The sequence below is a fragment of the Salvia miltiorrhiza genome, chromosome 1 (assembly GCF_028751815.1).
Source record: "Salvia miltiorrhiza cultivar Shanhuang (shh) chromosome 1, IMPLAD_Smil_shh, whole genome shotgun sequence".
NCBI lineage: Eukaryota > Viridiplantae > Streptophyta > Magnoliopsida > Lamiales > Lamiaceae > Salvia > Salvia miltiorrhiza.
The window spans coordinates 55,829,902-55,851,621 of NC_080387.1; the positions used below are offsets into that span (position 1 = coordinate 55,829,902).

At 35.2% G+C, this 21,720-nt stretch overlaps 1 protein-coding gene across 1 annotated transcript; it reads left to right on the plus strand.

Annotated features, from left to right (window-relative positions):
- Positions 1–2,876: 2,876 nt before the first annotated feature.
- Positions 2,877–10,941, plus strand: LOC131010355 (fatty acyl-CoA reductase 2, chloroplastic-like). The gene is made up of 9 exons (XM_057937850.1): positions 2,877–3,180; positions 3,832–3,932; positions 4,076–4,275; positions 4,402–4,502; positions 6,990–7,152; positions 7,245–7,406; positions 7,529–7,610; positions 8,142–8,509; positions 10,791–10,941. Exons 1-9 carry the CDS (start codon positions 2,877–2,879, stop codon positions 10,939–10,941), a joined length of 1,632 nt encoding a protein of 543 aa, XP_057793833.1.
- Positions 10,942–21,720: the final 10,779 nt, after the last annotated feature.

The window sequence follows — 21,720 nt, forward strand, 5'->3', positions numbered from 1 at the left end:
TCCCAGCTCACAAACACAGAAAAGACAAACAACGACAAAAACAAGAAAAGCACGCCCAAGACGCGCAAAGCAAGACCACCCAGAAAACATAAACGACGTAACCAAAAGATCCAAGAAAGAAGCATAAAACCCAATAGAAATCCAATCAACCCGAACGTCCACCACCTGCCCGATCAAAGTCTCCATCATATAGAGCTTCCAAATATGCTCTAACTGATTAAAGCGAAGACAAACACTGCCAATAAGAGAGGCATTCTCAAAAATACGCTCAGAGAAGAGCCGGATCCAACGCATCACCGACCAAAGCTCGTTGTCCGATACAATTCCCTGCCGATGAAGAGAGAGAGGATCCTCCATCGCGGAGCAACCAACAGGGCAAACCCGAACCAGCCTCAATCCCGAGCGCACCCGAAGATTGATAAAAAGCTGAACGGTCGCCCCAAACCACCACACCCCGAGAACACAAAACAGACGCCTACTTAAAAACAACGTATACAAAGTGTTCGAAGAAAGAACCATAGAATATCTCCATACAGTAAGAGCGAGATAGCAAGTGTCAAACCAACAGCCAAACGAACAAGGGAACAAAACCCGAATCCACGCAGAAGCACAGCTCAAACCTGGGATGATCGAAGAAGAAATCCTTAAACTGCTGTATTGAAGTGTCCCACATTGGATTGAGATAGTGGCATGAGCCACTTTATATGGTGAGGCAACCCTCTCCCTTATAAGGCCTTCTAAGGGAGGAATGAGCCCAATATCCATTTCTAACATGGTATCAGAGCCAACCCAATCCAATGATGGGCCCCCCCAATATCGTTGTCAACAGATGGCGTTTGGGATAGTCCACGCTGCGCGTGCGGGGGGTGTATTGAAGTGTCCCACATTGGATTGGAGATAGTGGCATGAACCACTTTATATGGTGAGGCAACCCTCTCCCTTATAAGGCCTTTTAAGGGAGGAATGAGCCCAATATCCATTTCTAACACGCTGCATGCGCACCAACTGTTTGTAGAAAAGCCCGAGTGGTAGAACACAACAGCAAAAATTCGATCAGCTAAGCAGCAAAAAGAATGCAGCCAAGAACGCCAATTCCAATCCAAATAAGTTGAAACTTCAAAGAGACTAAAGCAAGAAACGAAGATGACCAGATAGACACATCCAATAAGGTTATGCTCAGAAAAGAGCCCGATCCAACGCATCACCGACCAAAGCTCGTTGTCCGAAGAAATTCCCCGCCGATGAAGGGGGGAGATCCTCCATCGCGGAGCAACCAACAGGACAAACCCGAACCAGCCTCAATCCCGAGCGCACCCGAAGACTGATAAAAAGCTGAACAATCGCCTGATTTTGTTTTAATCTTAGTCAACAGTTTAATCTTAGTTAGAAATTAATTACGTGGAAAAAAAATAATCCACATAAGCTCCAACTCATCACTCCGGTGGCCGGAAAAAATTGAGGGGACGAAATTGCAAAAATTGAAAAGGTTATGATTTAATTCGTCACACTTCAAAAGTCACGTTAAAATTGCAAATTTAAAATTGTTCGTGATTTTATTTGCAAAAACCCCTTAAAATTATACTAGTACTTTTGATGTCCCTTCATTTATTTCTTTTTTAACACGTCCCTCAAATATATATCTTTTCATTTTAGACACCATCAGATACATAATTTAGTTTTTTTTTCTTAATACAGAATCATATCTCTAATATTAATATTCTTAATGTGAGATAATTTCTCCTCTATTAACACATTTGATTTATTATCGATACACTTAATTTTTTCAATTACTTTTATTAAAACCCGTATCGAAAGATTTTATGCACAAATATGAGCGACGAATGGAGTTAATTGCCACTAAATTTAAAAACTCGTTCTATTTTTAAACTCTCTATATACTTAATTTATCTCTTCATCTACTCCATACTTGATAAATTTAAACAAATTTTATAATACTAATTATAGTAATTTGTGTCTTAATGAGATAGTTGGAAAGTGAAAAATTTAGTTGGAAAGAGGGATAATTAATCTTGGCTGAAGATAAAATTTTATATCATGAAACAAAATCAAAAGCCTAAAATATCTTTTATTTTGATGCGGACGGAGTATATATATATATAACAAATGGCAATAGTGCTTAACTACACAAACTTTCAGATATTTCTGATTTTGCATATAAAATATAAACGTAATCTTAAAATACACTAGTTTTCAAAAAAAAATTGTTTTCGCATGACAAACATTTTTAATGCTCAAAACTTAATCGAGAACCCATAATTTGAAGCCCAAATCGTGTGAACTTTACATCTCGAACCCCTAAATCGACCTGAATAGTGAACCCACAATCATGCATTCCGAACTCACAACTCTCTGAACCATAAATTGCAAAACGTAATGCCTATAAATGACAATCTAAATATTTGAGACTTATTTTATGATGAAACGACAACAATTTAATACTAATCCAACTACATTGTTTAGGAAATTAAATTTCCTTTGAAGCCACACAAACAATTTCAACTTCCACCACAACATTCATTAAATTCGGCGAAATGATCGTTGTGTGTGAATAAAATAAATGAAAGTTCGTGTATTTGGAAGTTTTTAAACACTATTACCCCTATAACAATTAAGTTTAATTTTAAAAAAACTGTTAAATACTTAAATCTTCCACCTAGCTAGCAGATGCATGTAACATGTGATATAGTATAAAACTGTTAAACACTATTACGTACCCCTATAACAATTAAGTTAGACATAATTAAGTTAAGCAAGATTATTAAGTTAGACATAATTAAGTTACGCCAAAATCTTGCTTACAAGTAGCTCCATAATACTCTTGGTTTTGAGAGTTTAATTAAAGCTAATTAAACATAATGTTGGTGAGTGCAGCTCCTACCTCATTCTTCTATCCACCAATCAAACGTTTTTCTGCTGGGAAATATTGTACCAAAACAAACCTGCAATTTGCTGCCAATCATCCTAAAATCAATGCTTTTAGTAGCAAAAATGAGCAAACACATTCCCTCTTCACTTCTTGCTGCCACCCACCGGCGTCGCAGCTCAAAGCGGCAGCGGCGGCGCTTGATCCTCAAGATGGACATGCAGGAATAGGTATCCTTGAATTTTTTCAAGGGAAGAACATTTTTGTTACTGGAGCAACTGGTCTCCTTGGAAAAGGTATTACTATATTAATATATATATTACACTTCATCTTCATCTGTCTCTCAATTTCATGCCCTTTTGAAAATTACATTGATTTTAATGAAATGTTGGGGATGGAATACGAGTCACACTTTTATGAGAATGTTAAAGGGATTAAAGTGGAGTAAGCTAGGATCCCACCTTTTATGAGATTGTGTAGAGTAATTTTATTAAAAATATAAAGGAGCATAAATTGGGAGACAAATTAAAATGGCAAAATAGGCATGAAATTGGGGACGAAGAGAATATACTTTTCTACTTATTAATAAGGAACCTTTGTATTTAACTTGCATGCTTTCGTTGAAAAACAGTTTTTCCGTAGAAAATCGAAACTATGCGCTTCTTTATATATACAATTTAATGTTTTTTATATATTGCAATTATACTTTTTTATTCTGCATGAAAGGTCAATATATATTGAAATATATATATACCATTAATGGTTCAGATTGTTTCCTAGTTTCTATAATAAAATAGTAATGTTTTTACACGATTCACTTCCTATAATCATTTATGTAACTTTTGAAATATAGATCTCATGATCAGTTGCTAATTCTTTCTGTTGCTTCATTTAAAGTATTTCAGTTTTGATAATTTCTCTTGCAATATTAATTTTTTGCTTTGCAGTTGTTGTGGAAAAGCTATTAAGATCAACCTCGGTGGGAAAAATCTACTTGCTAATAAATGCGAAAGACAAGGAAGCTGCATTTGATAGATTAAACTGCGAGGTACAAAATTATACTGCATTTGATAGATAAACATTTGAAGAAATATTTTCAGCTTGAGAAATAGCCAAATGTGTTTCTTCGATCTTTAATAATTTGTATTTTTTATTCCTCTTTAACCGCAGATGAATTAATGCTTTGTGTAGATATTAAACTCGGAATTGTTGGCGTGTTTGAAAGAAAAATATGGGAAATCTTTTGGAGCTTTTGTAAAGGCGAAAGTAATAGCTGTGGTGGGAGATATCTGTGAACCAAAGCTGGGAATGGATTATGAAAGTATTGAAGCAATTAGAAAAGATGTAAATGTTATAATCCACTCTGCTGCTTGCACAACCTTTAATGAGAGGTAATTAATTAGCTTCCACTTTAACCTCAATATACTTGTTAATTAATCCAACACTACAAAACGTTTATGATACATATCAATATATGTATATACTTAATACTTCATGTATGTTATATATGTGAATAGGTATGACTTGCTAGTTGATACCAATGTGATTGCGCCTCAACGTGTGATGAGGTTTGCCAAGACATGCAACAAACTCCAACTCTTCGCACATGTATCTACAGGTAGTGGTTACGTGAGAAATGAGAATGACAAAAAAGTCAATATAAATTAAGGAATAAACACATATTCAGTTAATATGGTGAACTTTCTGCCCACTCTAATTTGAACCCTTATTTCAATGACTATTCATGCATTACAAGCAACTTATTTATAGATTTATATTAGTTTACTCATTATTTTTATTTCACACGATAAATTTGAATAAATATCTGCCACGTGATTTGTATATCTGACGTTCCAGATTCATTCTCATTTTTCAACATACTTGTACGTCCATTCATGCTAAATATTAAATATAATCAAAATATAAATAAAAATAAAATATGTTTCAATAAGTAAATAAATATTTTCATACACAAATATAAATAAAAAATTGTAAAAATAATGAAGAGAGAGAAAATAAAATATTTTAAATTTATAAATTTTCACAACTTCTTCGTTTTAAATTTATTTTTGATGATTTTTATACCATATCAAGACTTACGATTGATTCATTACTTTGTTGGATGAAATTCAAGGTAATGGGTTCAAATCCCACAGGAATCGAAAATTTTAATTTTTGAAATTTAGACATATACAGAGTGAATTCAAACGTTTTCTTAACACAAATTAAAATTCAGACATTCCGCTGATAAAATTAAAGCATCCATTGTAAAACTTTAATATACACCCACTGTTAAAATTAATGCACTAGAAGAAGAATAAAATTTTCGCTCCTTCTAAAATTCGAATCCAGATAATGCATTCATCCAACAAGATCCACCGTAGATGATGATGGAAGGAAATGATTGAAAATGGTTTCTCCGTTCTTATTTTATTTAATGGTTCTTACTTGAACCCCTCTCTCTATATATAGAGTCAGGGTCCGGTGAGAATGGCCAAATATGGTGAGAAATGAGAATAAATTTGCAACGTCAACCTATCACTGATATTAATTTAGTCAAATTTATCATATAATATGAAATTAACAAATAAGCCAATATAAATCTACGAATAAGCTGTTTGTAATGTACGAATAGTCGTTCGAACATGAGTTTGAATCTTGAAGGAGGCGAAAATTTCATCATATTAACTGAATACGCTATTCGTGCATTACAAGCAGCCTATTCGATATTCTCATTTCTCCTAAAAATAATACTTCTCAATATAATTTAACCTTATAGGGTGCGGTTATAGTGAGAACCACACTTATCGTGAGAACATAAGAACCATTAAAATCAATGCATCTACTATATAAATTAATGCATTCGCTATTAAATTTAATGCATCCGAAAATAATAAATTTTTTGCTCCCTTCAGGATTCGAACCCAGGACCTGCATTCATCCACCGTAGATCTTGATGATCGAATGACTTAAAATGGTTCTCTGTTCTAATTTTATTTAGTGGTTCTTATTTGAACCTCTCCCTAACCTTATATATATATATATATATAGGGTTAGCTTATATTGAGATTTTAAATATTTTGAGATTTTGAGATAAATGAACATATCAATAAATTCTTTGAACATAACCAATATAACTGATGAACATATGAATCTATTTAATTTATTTAAAAAATACGCCACTTGTAGGGTTTGAACCCTAGACCAACGCGCGTTCATACAAATTAATTGATAAGTTCATCAAAATGTACTTATATGTTCATTTATCTCAAAATCTCAAAATATATATAAATCTCAATTGAACCAATTCCTATATATATATATATATATATATATAGGGTGTGGTTCTAGAGAGAACTACATTATTTGTGAGAACGGGAGAACTATCAAATCTAATGCATCCACTGTAAAAATTAATGCATTCGCTGTTAAAATTAATGCACTAAAAAAATTTAAAAAAAATGCTCCCTTCAGGATTCGAACCCAGGATCTGCATTCATCCAACAAGATGATGCATCCACCGTAGATCTTGATGATCGAATGGCTGAAAATGGTTCCCCGGTCTTCTTTTATTTATGGTTCTTTCTTGAACCTCTCCATATATATATATATATATATATATATATATATATAGGGGATGACTAAAATAAAAACACTTATTAAAATATAAAATATAAACAATTTTTAGCCCTTAGATCATCAAGATCTACGGTTGATTCGTAACCTTGTTGGATGAAATCGTGGTCCTGGGGTTCGAATCCCAAAGGTAGCAAAAATTTATTTTTCACAATTCGTAACCATGTTGGATGAATTCGTAACTCTGTTGGATAAAATTCGTACATTAAAAAACGTTTATATGTATATTTTAAGAAGTGTTTTCACTGTAGCCCTCCCCTATATATATATATATATCAAAATAAATAAATTAATGTAACACATACATATAAACATCCACATTAGTTGAATGCGATTGTTTATGTGTTACATCGTGTGTGCGTATGTGTGAAAATGTATACGTAAAATTTAATGTCGATAGGTGGTATTGGAATTAATAAATAAGGTAAATATACAAGCATGATATATATATGTTGGGTATATTTTGTAGCATATGTTACTGAGAGAAGAGAAGGTGTAATATTGGAAAAGCCATTGATGATGGGAGGAGAAGATGGTAAACTTGATGTAGCTGATGAGATCAGCTTGCTTCTCAAATCATCCACAAACACCATTGATGCCACCAATTTCTTCAAAAAGCTTGGCCAACACAGGTATAATATAAATATATCCAGTTCTGACCTTTAATTTCACTTATCTCAATTTTTGAGCTTTTTAATAATTTCAAATAATATTATGGTAATAGAGCTGAAATGTTGGGATGGAGTACTACATATCAACTAAGTAAGGCTATGGGTGAAATGGTTGTGAATGAAATTAGAGGAGATGTTCCTCTCCTTATAATTCGACCAGCTATTATCGAGAGCTGCCACAACCAACCTCTCCCTGGTTGGATACAAGGAATGAGGTATATATATATATATTATACTAATCAAATCAAATTTATCTTGTAAAATATGTTTTGATAAAATATTGTTTATTTATTTTCCCATTTATTTATTTTTTGCGCTTTGGATTGTATGATTTTAGGGTATTTGATCCAGTGGTCGTTTCTTATGGAAAAGGAATGATCCCAGCTTATTTTGCAAATCCTCATGTCCCTTTGGATATTGTAAGTAGAGATCATACTATTGTTTAATTTCTTATCATTCACGACTACAAATTGTGTAAATTAATCCTATAGGGTTGGAAGGAGAGCTAATTGTTAAAATAGGACCGTAACTTTAAGTGTTTTTTTGTTTTAAATGACGATTATATGTTACATAATTAGAAAATGAGGACTATATATAGCTTCCATTTTTTAGATTTACACTCCTATTTCATGTCGTGATGGAAGCTATAATCCTTATTTTGATGTGTTACATAGGAGTGTAAATATTAAAAATGGAAGCTATAGTCATCATTTTCAAATTCTATAACATATATATATATAGTCCTTATTTTCAAATTCCGTATAACACACAGTCCTCTTTTGAAAAACACTGAAAATTACGGTTATGTTTTAACAATTAGCTCGTTGGAAGGATGATAGTTCGCCATGCACAAATTCACCCATTTTAAATGGAAGTTTTTATTTTTTTATTTTTGTTGTATTAGAATCGATATTTATTTGTATGTATATATAATCATATGCTATTGACAGATACCGGTAGATTTGGTAGCAAACATAACGATTGCAGTTATTGCAAAGCATGGGAATACACACGTGACAGCGGCACAACCCACTATCTACCATGTTGCATCTAGTCTTCAAAATCCCGTAACATGGTTCGATGCTTTCGAATATCTATATGAATACTTTAAAGAGGCACCTTTAATTGAAGGAGCAAATATATCAAGAGTCAAATTTTTCGACGATTTTGAGGAATTCTCCAAATGTTTAAGAGGGGAAATTATGCGACATTATGGTGCAAATGTAGATAGAAAAATGGTGCGACAGTGCAATGCCAAAGCTACATATGTTGAACAACTCTGTAAGATGTATGAATTCGCCGGATTCCTCAAACCAAGGTATCTTTAGCTTTACCAATATTGTGTTTTTCAAATATATTGATTTCCTTTTATTTAGGATTTAAAACATATTACTGATCACTATTTTATTAGCGACAAAACCGCAACTAGAACAGTGTAATTGTAGCACAAAAACAGTAAGCAGAGTATCGTATTCACGAGGACTGATGAACGAATTACTCTAAATAATCGTAAAGAAAACTCTAGCAATATTCAGGCAAAGCAAATAGATGAAAGGTTTAATAAAACTAATCTTTGAACAAAACAAATAAAAATTCAAGTATAAAATCAAATGATAAAACGACTGATCCTAGGTAAGTAAATTCATTAACCAAATTCAACAATCAATCTATTAATCTTATTTACCAGTTTAATCCAGCTATAATGAAGGATCACTCATTTAATTAATTACTCTCGCTAGAGCAGCAATGATACTAGATTAGTAAATTATCTATCTCCGTTAGATCTCAAGAAAATCTACTAACTCCCAAAAGCTCCTAGGAATAGCTCCCTATGATCCACTTATCTCCGTTAGGTCTCAAAGTTAAAATCATATCATACACTCCCGAATCCGCTAAACAGTTATTTCCGCTAGGTCTCAAACCGAATAGCTACACATGCAAATTATTGGCCAGATAATCCACAAGAAATCAAGCACCATGAATTATGAATAATAAACTAGAAGACAAAAGATATCAATAAATCAATCACATAAATCTAATCAACTATTTACAAACCCTAAAATCAGATAAAGAAACTAGCTATATAGACATTAGGAAATAAATCAAAGACATAATAAATAAGAAAGCAATAAAAATAAATAAAATTGATAAAATCGGAAAGAAATCTGAATAACATCTTGAATGTTGAAGTCTTCAATCTTGCAGGAAAAGAAATCTAATCTATGAAAACATTAAAATCCTAAGTCTAAAACTAAAATATATGAAAAAAGGTGAAAAAGAGGTGTCTAATAGATCAGGAAAATGATTTATATATAGGCACATGGGATAAATACAGTACAGAACTCGAAAATACTGATAAAATCCGAAAATCACCAAAATTCCCAAAAAATCGAAAATTGATACTATTCACTACTGCGCGCGACTTTCTTGTTTCGGCTATATCTCTCTCGACCGAACTCCGATTTGTGATCCATTTGCACCTACGAAACTCCTATCGCGATGATTTACAACTTTCATTAAGACCATTCATCCAAATTCAAACTCAATATTTCTGTAAAAATCACCAAAGTATGAGTAAGTATCATATTTCATAAGATAAAATAATTTAAGTACAAAATAACCATCAAACACTCAATTCCTTATAAAATCGGCATCATATAAACATTTAAAAACATGAAAGCATAAGTGTTATCAAGACGACAATCGCCTATATTATTGCTTATAAACTATCCTTAACTTTATAGACAAAATAAGTCATACTTATACAAAATATATTGAAAAGAAAAATAAAAGATTTCACTGTAGAATTGAAGAAGTACATATTGATTTTAGTAAGCGTTGAGTCATAGTAAAAATCTATTTTTTTAAAACATTACAAACTTTAAACTTGATTTATAGAGTAAGTGCACTTAACGTACAAAATAATTATATTTTATTGTGCAGTAATTTTATAGAGTAAGTGCCACTTAACGTATAAAATAGTTGCATATTTGTTATGCTGTAATTTTATAGAGTAAGTGCACTAATGTATAAAATAATTGCACTTTTGTTGTGTTGTAATTGCATCCTTAGGGCGCATTTGATTTGGCGGATAGGATAGGTAAAATTGATAGATTCGAAGGATGATTAAATAATCAATTTAATTTTGGGTTATAAATAATCATTCAGTTGCATGATTAATTATTAGGGTGCAAGCCGATTATCTTTCATAGGCTGAATCATTGAAACCAGACACTTGATTAAATTGAATTATTTTATTAATCATACCTTATCATTTAATCTAAACACCTACTTATTGTATTTAAACACATGACCTCGAAAATACAAATATTTTATAAATTATGTACAATTACTATATATAATAAGTGCTACGATTACGAATTTTACATTAATCAAATGTGAATTTGTATACTATTACATATCTCTTCTCACATTGGATGTGTAGCATGTGTTGGTGTGCGTGATAACTAGTTTCGTGAACTTGAAGGGTCCTAATTAACCTTTTAAGTTGACACGTTTGAGGATTATCAAGTATGTTATTTTTTCTAAGGGACATAAGTTATTAAGCAAAAATGTAATAATTAACTTTTATTGTATAGGTACCATACAGGTAATGTTCAAAAATTAACTGAAGAAATGTCAAAAGAGGAGCAATTTAATTTTGATGTGGATGTCAAGAATATTAACTGGAAAAAATATTTTCAAGAAATTCATGTTCCAGGACTGAGAAAGTATGTAATAGACCGATAGCAACATCTAGCTTGCTAATGTTGTCATGATTATTTCATATTTTGTGTATAAAATAGTGTTACTGTTCATTTGAATGATTGAAATTATTGAAGACGTGTGTGGTTGGGTGAATCTTTACTCTCACCCTTTTTATTATTTTGTAGAATAGGTAGTTTATATCCTAGATTTCATTGCTTTTAAATCGAAATTTGCATTACTTCAATGTCCCCTTGAGACGATTCTTGACTTTTAAAAACAATTTTTGAGCTCAAAATTTATAAAAAGATACTTTTTAAAATTTTAATAATATTATTGTAAAATAATATTTTATTACTATTATATAATAAATTCAAATTAATATTTATTTTGAAAAATTATATATTCTAATTTTAGGATAAGCAATCCAAATAATCATTTTAAGCTAAGAAACGCAGAAAAATAAATACACTAATTATAAAACAGAATTGGATTCCAGACCCTAGCTAGTTAATAATTAAAAATTAATTAACTAAATAACAATATTAGTTGACAATGAAATGCAATTACATTGGTAAGACGATTTTCCTTCAACCATTGGATTAATTAGAAGGATCGAGATCAAGTTATCACATGAAAAAATGAAAAATTATTATTAATCATTTAAAAAAATCACAATATTCTAAATTGAAAAATAAAAATTAAAATATCGAAAATCCCAAGTGAAGATTGTGATCATATACAAATCATCAAAAAACTTATAAACACATGCACTATAATCGAGCATGAAAGGAGCACACTCCCACCTAGAATAGGCCCTAGTATGTACGTATACACCTTCAAACATCAAATAGAACTTCTTCTCTTGTGGTGATTGTTGCATAGAGGAAATATTAGAGAAATGTTGGAAATTGGTTGTGAGTAACAATGTTTGATAATTTTTTGAGTATAGAAAATATTTAATTTAGCAGAATTAAATGGCACAGGATCGATCTACGTTCCGAGTAGATGATCGTAGTATATTTATTTACTCAAAATCGATTTCCGGTGAGTGAGAATTAATTATTTAAAGTTGGGTACTTGAAATATGGAGTTGTGGAAAAAGATAAGCATTAAAGATGAATTAATGCTTATCCCACATTGATTTGTGGATAACATTTATTACAGTATAAAAGCTATTAATTACATCAGAGCATGTAATAAAACTGTGTGCATACGTGACGGATTGCAAAGCCCACACGCGCGCCGCCCGCCCGGTCCCAGCACCCGGTCCCGTCGCGTGGCTGTGGACTTGGATCTTGGCAATTGGTCTTTGGGGCTGGCCTTTGGGCCTACCCCCAACAGTCCTTATTTTTTTGGACCAACGAAAACTCGGTCCGGTTAGGCCTACGCGCACGCACACGAAGCTCAGTCTAGGGCTTGACTCAATGGGAGGACCCTTGGTCTCCCATGAAGCTTCCCCAACGTTAAGTAACTGCCAGTCAGAGGAGTCATGGCAGATTCAAACAGCCCTACTGTTACGACTGTTACTCCCGTAACCCCTGACAGCATTTGAATTCCATCAATGGAATTAATCTCTGTAGGCTCCCCCTATTGATTTGGTCTGTGCCTATAAATAAGACAGTTGTCACAGCCTAAAACCATTTATTTCATTTGCAATTTTTATTTGAAAATTATTAAAGTTTCGAATTATTAATATACATATATCTATGAGTCGAGTTTGTAAATTATTTAGTCGCGCCCCTAATTAGATAAATAATTTTAAACTTTCGACTATTATTCTAGCAAATAAAAACTTCTATGCTCAAAGATTGGGCTATGAACAAGTACATAAATAAATTCTTTGTTATTGGGCCTTATTAAATCACTTTTGTTGGGCTAAAAGAATAGTATGAGCCCATTAGTTTTTAGTACGAGGAGTACTAAATTATCAACATTTTACTTCATCTTTATCTTTACTCACTCTTAACTGCTACTCAGCCACAAATTTTAATTCTTCTTAGCTACGATTCCCTCCTCAGCCATTCATATTTTGGAAAATTGTTACACCACATATTTTAACTTGTACAACAATTAACCCAGTATATATATATATATATATATATATATATATAGAGGGTGCGGTTATAGTGAGAACCACACTTATCGTGAGAATACAAGAACCATTAAAATTAATGCATATATTATATAAATTAATGCATTCGCTATTAAATTTAATGAATCCGAAAATAATAAATTTTCTGCTCCCTTCAGGATTCGAACCCAGGATCTGCATTCATCTACCAAGATGATGCATCCACCGTAGATCTTGATGATCGAATGGTTTAAAATGGTTCTCCGTTTCTAATTTTATTTAGTGGTTCTTATTTGAACCTCTCCCTATATATATATATATATATATATATATATATATATATATATATATATATATATATATGTAATGACCCGCATTTTTATTTTTATTTAATATGGTATCGCGATAATTAATATCGCATCTTTTAGTAAATGAAACTCAGTTGCCAGTTATATATGAATCTAGTTTATGGTCCTGATTTTTTTTTTATATCAGAAACGGAGTTATTATTTTAGCTTTATACTTTTATAACGTATGAGAAAAACGCGACGAGGATTATTCAGTCATTCAATAATTTATTATCCAGTTTAATAACTGACTTAGCAAAGTCAAGTTATTAATTTATATGCGATAGAAATATTATTTCTATTATTTACTAGAAGTCGAGGAATTATTCCGACTGCAACGCATATTAAATCTACGGATTTAATTTAAGTTATATTACAGTTTATCAAGTTAGCAAACAAGGAAGCAGATATCAAACAGATACAGTAACAGATGATAGAGAATAGAAGCCAGTATTTTATTACAGTTCACGAATACAGTCTACTTCCCAGCTTGGGGAAAATCGTATAGTATATTACAAGGTTGAATTTACGTGGCCACCTTACTGCCACTCACTCAAGTTGGCACAACAATTAAAGAAGAGAGATAGAAGTCAATAAAGCTAGTAGAAAAAAAAATATGTGCACCACAATCCTTTGCCCACCACCACGTTTTCCTCCCTCAGCCAACCACCACCACTATCTCACTTTCCTTTAAACTTTACAGCCAACCACCACCTCCATGGCTTTTTAAATTCAGCCAACAAAACTAATCATTTCATTTTCTTTGAGAAGTTTACCTGCATTAAACGAGAACCATCCTTTGAGAAGTTTACCTGCATTAAACGAGAACCATCGTTCATTTCAGTAATCTTCCCAGTTACAATTATTCAGCTTTAGCAATCAGTTCAACAATCAAACAAAGCAACTTCAAGGTGAGTTTATTCTTAAATCTACCACTACTGCCAAAGTCTCCTTCATTAGTTAAGCAATGGCAGTTTCAATTCATTTCAGTTATTGTACAATACGTTCAACCTCCAACAACAAGCAATCAGTTCAAACATTTGAGGTAATTCACAATCCCAAATAATCTTTCAGTTCGCATTCATATCAGAGGCATAATCATATTTCACATGACATGAATAACAATAGATGTCACGACCGCACTTGCTAAGGATAGCAAATTCGGGAAAACCGCGACTAAGGGAGGGAATTTAGGAGCGGGAGTAAGAAAGGGGCATATTCGGCTTCTTGATGACTCGTCTTGTATAAGGAAATCAATCGAAATATCTAGATATCAATGAAGGCCACAAGGGGACCGTGCATGATATTATCCCAAAACGGGGTACTCAATAGTTTTAGTACATTATTAAATAATACATATTGTTTGACATAATATTTTAACATAATCAGTGTTCGCAGCGGAATAACAATTTGAGTATATGTATGAAGACATATACTCTACTCTGAGGTAATCATCCTAGTTTGACAAAGCTCCGCTTGCACACTACATCCTCAATCACCGCTCAACCTGCACATTTAAAAATACATGCAGGGCTAAGTACAAAAGTACTTAGTGGACACTTGCCGAAATTTACATACATGCATAATATTTTATTGTCAAGCCTTTCAACAGTAGTAAGATACGAGGGTTTTCCTTTAAAGACTCGTATTCACCAAACATAATATCATTTCTTTCATCAATAACCCGCGCAGGTATTTTATATCATTAATCACCATATCAGTAACTCGTGCCGAGAGGGAGGCCTCCCTCTACGGACACTATGATCGGCCAACCCGCTAGATGACTCACGATCACAAGGTGTACACTAATTCCGAAGGGATTTGCGGTCCCATCCAGAATCCGAATTCGATTAACATCAGATAGGCAATTAATAATAAAACATAAAGCATTTAGGCATTGACAATATCATTTAAATTCATAAGCATAAAGTCTTAACAATTCTAATATATAATTTTAGTTTATACATAGAAAGCCTACCTGAATAGCAGACTCACGGTTTAGCTCTAACTCTGGTGCTTGACCTTTAATTCGAGAAAATAAAATAAGATTCTAATTCTCGAAAAATCTCAATAAATGAGGATGCGTGAAATGATTATGCATGACTCATATTCCTTTAATTAAATTATGAGATGTTAATCCTATTTAAGGAATTAAAGCTCGTCTTATGAGGTCGGATTATTAATCTTTAATAATCTACTCATCTTAAAATAATCTAATTCACTTACTAATTAATAATTAGTAAGTCTTAAAATTTATCACTAATTAAAATAATTAGGATTAAATAATGGGCCTAAATTAATAAATCTCATTGGTCTTAACTAATAAATTTCATTGAACTTAATCAATTAAAATAGTAGGAGTTCAATTAATAAAAATAATAAATTCATTATTAATAATTAATAGAAGCCCAATCAAAATAAATAATAAGAGCCCATTTATAAAAATAATAGAGTCCAAACAATATATATATTAGCCCAATGGAAATAAAATAAGCAAAGCCCAATTGAATTAATCTCCGGCCCAATAAAATAAACTAGGCCCAAAAGAAATTTAATTCGAGCCCAATTGAACAAATTCGAAGCCCAGTGCATTAATAATATTAGGCCCAACATCAATTAAATTATAAAGCCCAACAGATTAAAAGAACTAGGCCCAATTGAGAAAGCCCAAAAATTCGGTCCAAACCCGGCCCAAAATCCTCCCCATCCCTAACCACTCGGTTTCCCTCTCTCTCTAATATTCCTCAATAATTCACACCACTCAACATCTTCTTTTTCTTTATTAAAGTTAAACTTTCCTACTCTTTTAATCATCAAAGCTTTCTCTCCCTTTTTTTTTTTAAAACACTCGGCACTCTCTCAATCAAGAAGACAAATTGCAGCATCATCTCTCTCTCTATCTATTAAAGTAAATTTGCTCACTCTTCTCTCTCGCTCAATTATTAAGAAAAGAAATGCTGCAACATCTCTTTCTCCTTCTCACAAGTGCTCGGCTCTCTCTCTCTCAAACAAGAAAAAAAAACGCTGCTCCCATCTCTCTCTCTCTCGAATCTCCTCCGGCCGCCTCCTCACGAGCTCCACCGCGGACGGTTCCGGCGAGTAGCCGTTCGTCCTCCTCTCTTCTCTCATCAGTCACCAGCCGCTGCAACTGGATCTCGGCGAGCACCGTCGACTGGGAGCCGCTGGAGCTGCTGCTGTTTCGCCGGGAGTCGAGCTGTCGCCGCCTGGAGCTGCTGCTGCTCGCCCGGAGTCGCCGCTGGCTTGCCTGCGATCGACGGCCAGCAGCTCGCTGGAGGAGCGCCGCCGTCAGCCGCTGCCGTTGGCAGCAAGAATCCGGCAGCCGCCTCTCCTGGAGTCGCCGTCGCCGTGAGTCGCAGAGCTCCGACAATCCACCATCCTTTCTCTCTCGTTTTATCACTCACGATAGGTTCGTAAATTTGAATAATTTTCAGAAAATTCAACTTTGTATAAAGACTTGATTTTGGAATGAAAACTTAGTTTTCTGTATTCTTATTTTTACAACATATCATAGCTCATTATGTATCATAGAAACGAATGGTTTGCTATATTTGCTATGTCTATTTATGCATATGTAGGTTCTCTACCATTCTGTATTCCTAATTAAACCGAAGCGTGCAAATGAGATAGTGAATACCTTGAAAGTTTTGTTTGTTGGTTGTTGTTGCTGAGTTATATATGGTGATCTTGTTTCGTCTAAAATTCTTTGCAGCTGCTAAGGATTTTAGGTAAGTGAGGATGCCTTTTATAGGGAGTAAATACTGAAGCGGCTAATGTGAAAAAATATGGTGAATAGTGCGGCTAAGTTTAGGCGTGGTTGAAGAATTCAATGAGATTATATTTGCTGCTGACAAATTAGATTTGCTGTTGAATACTTGAGATTTTGGTTGAAGAATTAATGAGATTAGATTTGCTGCTGATAAATTAGATTTGTCTGTTGAATACTTGAGATTTTGCTTGCTGCAATTTTTTTTTTTTGACTACGTAAGAGTGCAATAAAAACTAAGCACGGGTGAGAATAGAGTGGCTGAGGGAGCATGGCGTGCTAGATTTAATACACGGAATAATATCTAAATTAATATCGTAGATTTAATTCTTCACAAGCCGGAATAAAATCACGACTCAAGAAATAATAATAGAAAAATAATTCTATTGTGATTAATAAATAACATGACTTAACTAAGTCAGTTATGAATCTGAAATAAATAATTATTGGCTTACTCAATAATTTTCATCGCGGTTTTATTTTCGCGAAACTACTGACTTGGTAATAAAATAATAATCCTGCTTAATTGAATATAATCCAGTGTCATAAGCTGAATTTAAATCATAAATAATTACTGGGCTTGATTTACTGAAAGATGAAATAATAATTATCGTATTACCGGATTTAAATATAATAAAAGAGCGGGTTGTTACATACTACCCCTCTTAACAAAAATTTCGTCCCGAAATTTGCATACCTATGTGAAAAGTTCTGGGTATTTTTCTTTCATTTGGTCCTCAAGTTCCCACGTTGCTTCTTCCGGTCCATGGTGTCTCCACAGTATTTTGATTGACGCGATCGATTTATTCCTTAACTCTTGCACCTTTCGGTCCAAAATGGCTTCAGGTTTTTCCTCGTACGTCAAGTCTGGGTTAAGAATCATTTCATCTTGGTGAATCACGTGTTTGGGGTCAAACACGTACCGTCTCAGCTGTGACACGTGGAACACATTGTGAACGTTTCCAAAGCTAGGTGGCAGTGCCAACCTATACGCTACGGGATCTATTCTTTCAAGGATCTCATAAGGTCCTACAAAACGGGGTCTCAACTTACCCTTAACACCGAATCTAACGATCCCTTTCGAGGGTGATATTTTAAGGAAAACCTTGTCTCCAATCTGGAATTGTAGTTCGGTTCGTCGGGTATCAGCATAAGACTTCTGTCTGTCCTGAGCCTCTTTAATTCTTGTTCTAATCTGGCGGATGGTCTCGATCATCTCGCTTACTGCATCTGGCCCAAGGATTTTTCTTTCACCTACCTCATCCCAGTAAAGTGGTGATCTACACTTCCTTCCATACAGCGCCTCATAAGGTGCCATATCAATGGTTGCCTGGTAACTATTGTTGTAGGCGAATTCGATTAACGGCAGCACTGATTCCCAACTTCCTCCTCGGTCTAGCACCACTGTCCTCAACATATCTTCAAGGGTCTGAATTGTCCTTTCTGATTGTCCATCTGTTTGAGGGTGAAAGGCGGTGCTAAAGTTTAATCTCGTTCCCAACTCTTTCTGTAAACTGATCCAAAATCTAGAAGTAAATTTTGAATCTCTATCTGAAGTAATGGATATTGGTATTCCATGTAGCCGTACAATCTCACGAATGTACAGTTGGGCTAGTTTTCTCCGATCCATGGGTAATTGGAATCGGTATAAAATGAGCGCTCTTCGTGAGACGGTCTACTATTACCCAAATAGATGTGTTGCCCCTATTTGTCTTGGGTAGACCCGTCACGAAATCCATCGCTATGTGCTCCCACTTCCATTCTGGAATTTCCAATGGCTGTAATTTCCCATATGGTCGTTGATGTAAAGCTTTCACTTGCTGGCATGCAAGGCAACGCTCTACAAACGAGGCTATATCTCGTTTCATCCCGTCCCACCAAAACTTCTGTTTTAGATCTTGGTACATTTTGGTACTCCCGGGATGAGCGGTATAGGGCGTTTCATGAGCTTCACTCATGATCTCGTTTCTCAGTTCCTCGTTATGGGGAACACACAATCTTCCTTCAAAAAGAACTGCGTTATCCGTTGCCTCTTGGTAGCCTCCTGGCGTGCCTGTTCGGATCTTGAGACGAACTTTTTCCAAGCTCTCATCCGCTCTCTGGGCACTGACGATCCTTTCTCTGAGGTCTGGGACGGCTACTAGAGTTGCAATAATTGCTCTTGTCGTTGCCGGTGGCTGAACCACTTCTATCTTCAATTTGTCAAAATCCCTTACAAGCGTGTCCTCTTGAGTGAGAAGAAGTCCTAACTCGGATTGAGTTTTACGACTTAAAGCATCAGCTACTACATTAGCTTTTCCCGGGTGGTAGTTGATACCGCAATCGTAATCCTTCACGAGCTCGAGCCATCTTCTCTGTCTCATGTTCAAGTCTTTCTGCTCGAAAAAATACTTAAGGCTTTTGTGATCAGTGAAGATTTCACATCTAACTCCGTATAGATGGTGTCTCCAAATTTTCAAAGCATGCACAATTGCTGCTAGTTCCAGATCATGAGTGGGGTAGTTCAATTCATGTGGCCTTAGTTGTCGCGAGGCGTAGGCGATGACCTTCCCTTCTTGCATCAACACACAACCTAGCCCATTTTTGGACGCGTCTGTGAAGATCACGTATTCTTTATCGGCTGCTGGAACTGCTAGCACTGGTGCAGTTGTCAATTTCCTCTTAAGCTCTTGGAAGCTGGCTTCACACTCTTCGTCCCACTTATACTTGATTCCTTTACGAAGTAATTGCGTCATTGGTCTCGCTATTTTAGAGAATCCTTCGATGAATCTCCGGTAGTATCCTGCCAAACCTAAGAAACTCCGGATTTCATTAGGTATGGTTGGTGATTTCCACTCGCGCACTGCTTGCACCTTGGCGGGGTCCACCTTGATTCCATCTGCTGATACGATGTGCCCTAGAAACATTACTTCTTTCAACCAAAATTCGCACTTGCTGAATTTGGCGAACAACTTCTCCGTCTTTAATGTCTCCAGGATGATTCTTAAATGATTTTCATGCTCTTGGTCATTCTTAGAATAGATGAGGATATCATCTATAAACACTAAGACAAATTTGTCTAAGTATGGATGGAAAACTCGATTCATGAGGTCCATGAATACTGCCGGTGCATTGGTTAGACCAAATGGCATGACAATGAATTCATAGTGACCATATCTTGTGCGGAAAGCGGTCTTAGATATATCCTCTGGTCTGATCTTCAGTTGATGATAACCAGACCTTAAATCTATTTTTGAGAATACACTGGCTCCTTTGAGTTGATCGAACAAATCATCTATCCTTGGAAGAGGGTATTTGTTTTTAAGCGTCAGTTTGTTCAACTCTCGATAATCAATGCACATTCTCATGGTTCCATCCTTCTTCTTGACAAAGAGTACAGGCGCTCCCCAAGGCGAGACACTGGGTCTGATGAAACCCAAGTCCAAGAGTTCCTGTAGTTGCACCTTTAATTCTTGTAGTTCCTTTGGGGCCATCCTGTACGGTGCCTTTGATACTGGGGCAGATCCAGGTTCTAGATCAATGGTGAAATCTAGTTGCCTGTCTGGAGGTAGTCCTGGCAATATTTCAGGAAAAACTTCTGGAAAGTCTCGTACTATTGCCACATCTTCCACCTTCTTGTCTTCACTAGCTTCCCCGTTTAGGTAGACGAGATAAGCTGTGCTTCCTTCCTTCATCATCTCTTTTCTGGCTTGTAATGCGGATATTACTGGTACTCTTTTCTTCATACCTATGCCGTGAAATTCCGTTGGTTCCTTTCCAGGTGGTCGAATAGAAATTTTTCGTTCACTACAAAGGATGGTGGCGTGATTCTCAGCTAGCCAGTCCATTCCTAAGATTATATCTACGTCCCACATGAGCAGAATATTAAGATTGTTCGCTACCATCTTAAGTTCTCCTATTTCAAATTCTACGTTCGAGCAAACATGTGTGGTGGTAGATCTTCCTCCTGAGGGTGTAGTGATTCTTAAGGCACACTTAGCTCGTTCTGATTCAATTTCTAAGGTATCTACGCAAGGGGCAGATATAAAAGAATGCGAGGCACCAGTATCGAACAGAATCATTATGGAAAAACCTTTAAGCTTGCCCATACCTGCCAGGTTTCCTTGGTTTTTCTCGGGCTGGTTTTGGGTGAGAGCAAAGGCTCTCGCCTGCTGCGGCAATGGTTGCTGCCGCCTCTGTTGCTGTTGGCGCTGTTGGTGCTTGTGTTGGTATTGCTGCTGGTATGGCTGTTGTTGGCGGGGCTGGTATTGGTATTGCTGCTGGTATGGCTGTTGTTGGCGGGGCTGATGTTGCCCTTGAACTGCTTGCAGGGGCTGGGCATAAGTGGCCCTGATTGCCGCGCCCTGCTGTTTGTTGGGGCATTGTGAGGAGTAGTGGCCCTTCTGGCCACACGTGTAGCAACTGTCAGTTCCAGCCTTACAGACACCACGATGTGGTTTGTGGCATTTTGGACAAAGGGGAACTTCATTTTGTCTTTGGCTGCCTCCAGCCGGGGCAGGACCCTGTTGCTTCCCTTGTCCTTGTTGCTGATATTGTCCCAACGGCGCATTTCCTTGCCATGGCCTCTTGTTAGTCTGATTTTCATTTCCTCTATGGTCGTTCCAGTTGCGCTTCCCTTT

Excerpts from the sequence above, each read along its gene's own strand:
- LOC131010355 (XM_057937850.1), top strand. The coding sequence starts at position 2,877 with ATGTTGGTGAGTGCAGCTCCTACCTCATTCTTCTATCCACCAATCAAA. Across the intron at positions 7,153-7,244 it reads AAAAAGCTTGGCCAACACAG|AGCTGAAATGTTGGGATGGA; the intron begins GTATAATATAAA and ends TTATGGTAATAG. Across the intron at positions 7,407-7,528 it reads GGTTGGATACAAGGAATGAG|GGTATTTGATCCAGTGGTCG; the intron begins GTATATATATAT and ends GTATGATTTTAG.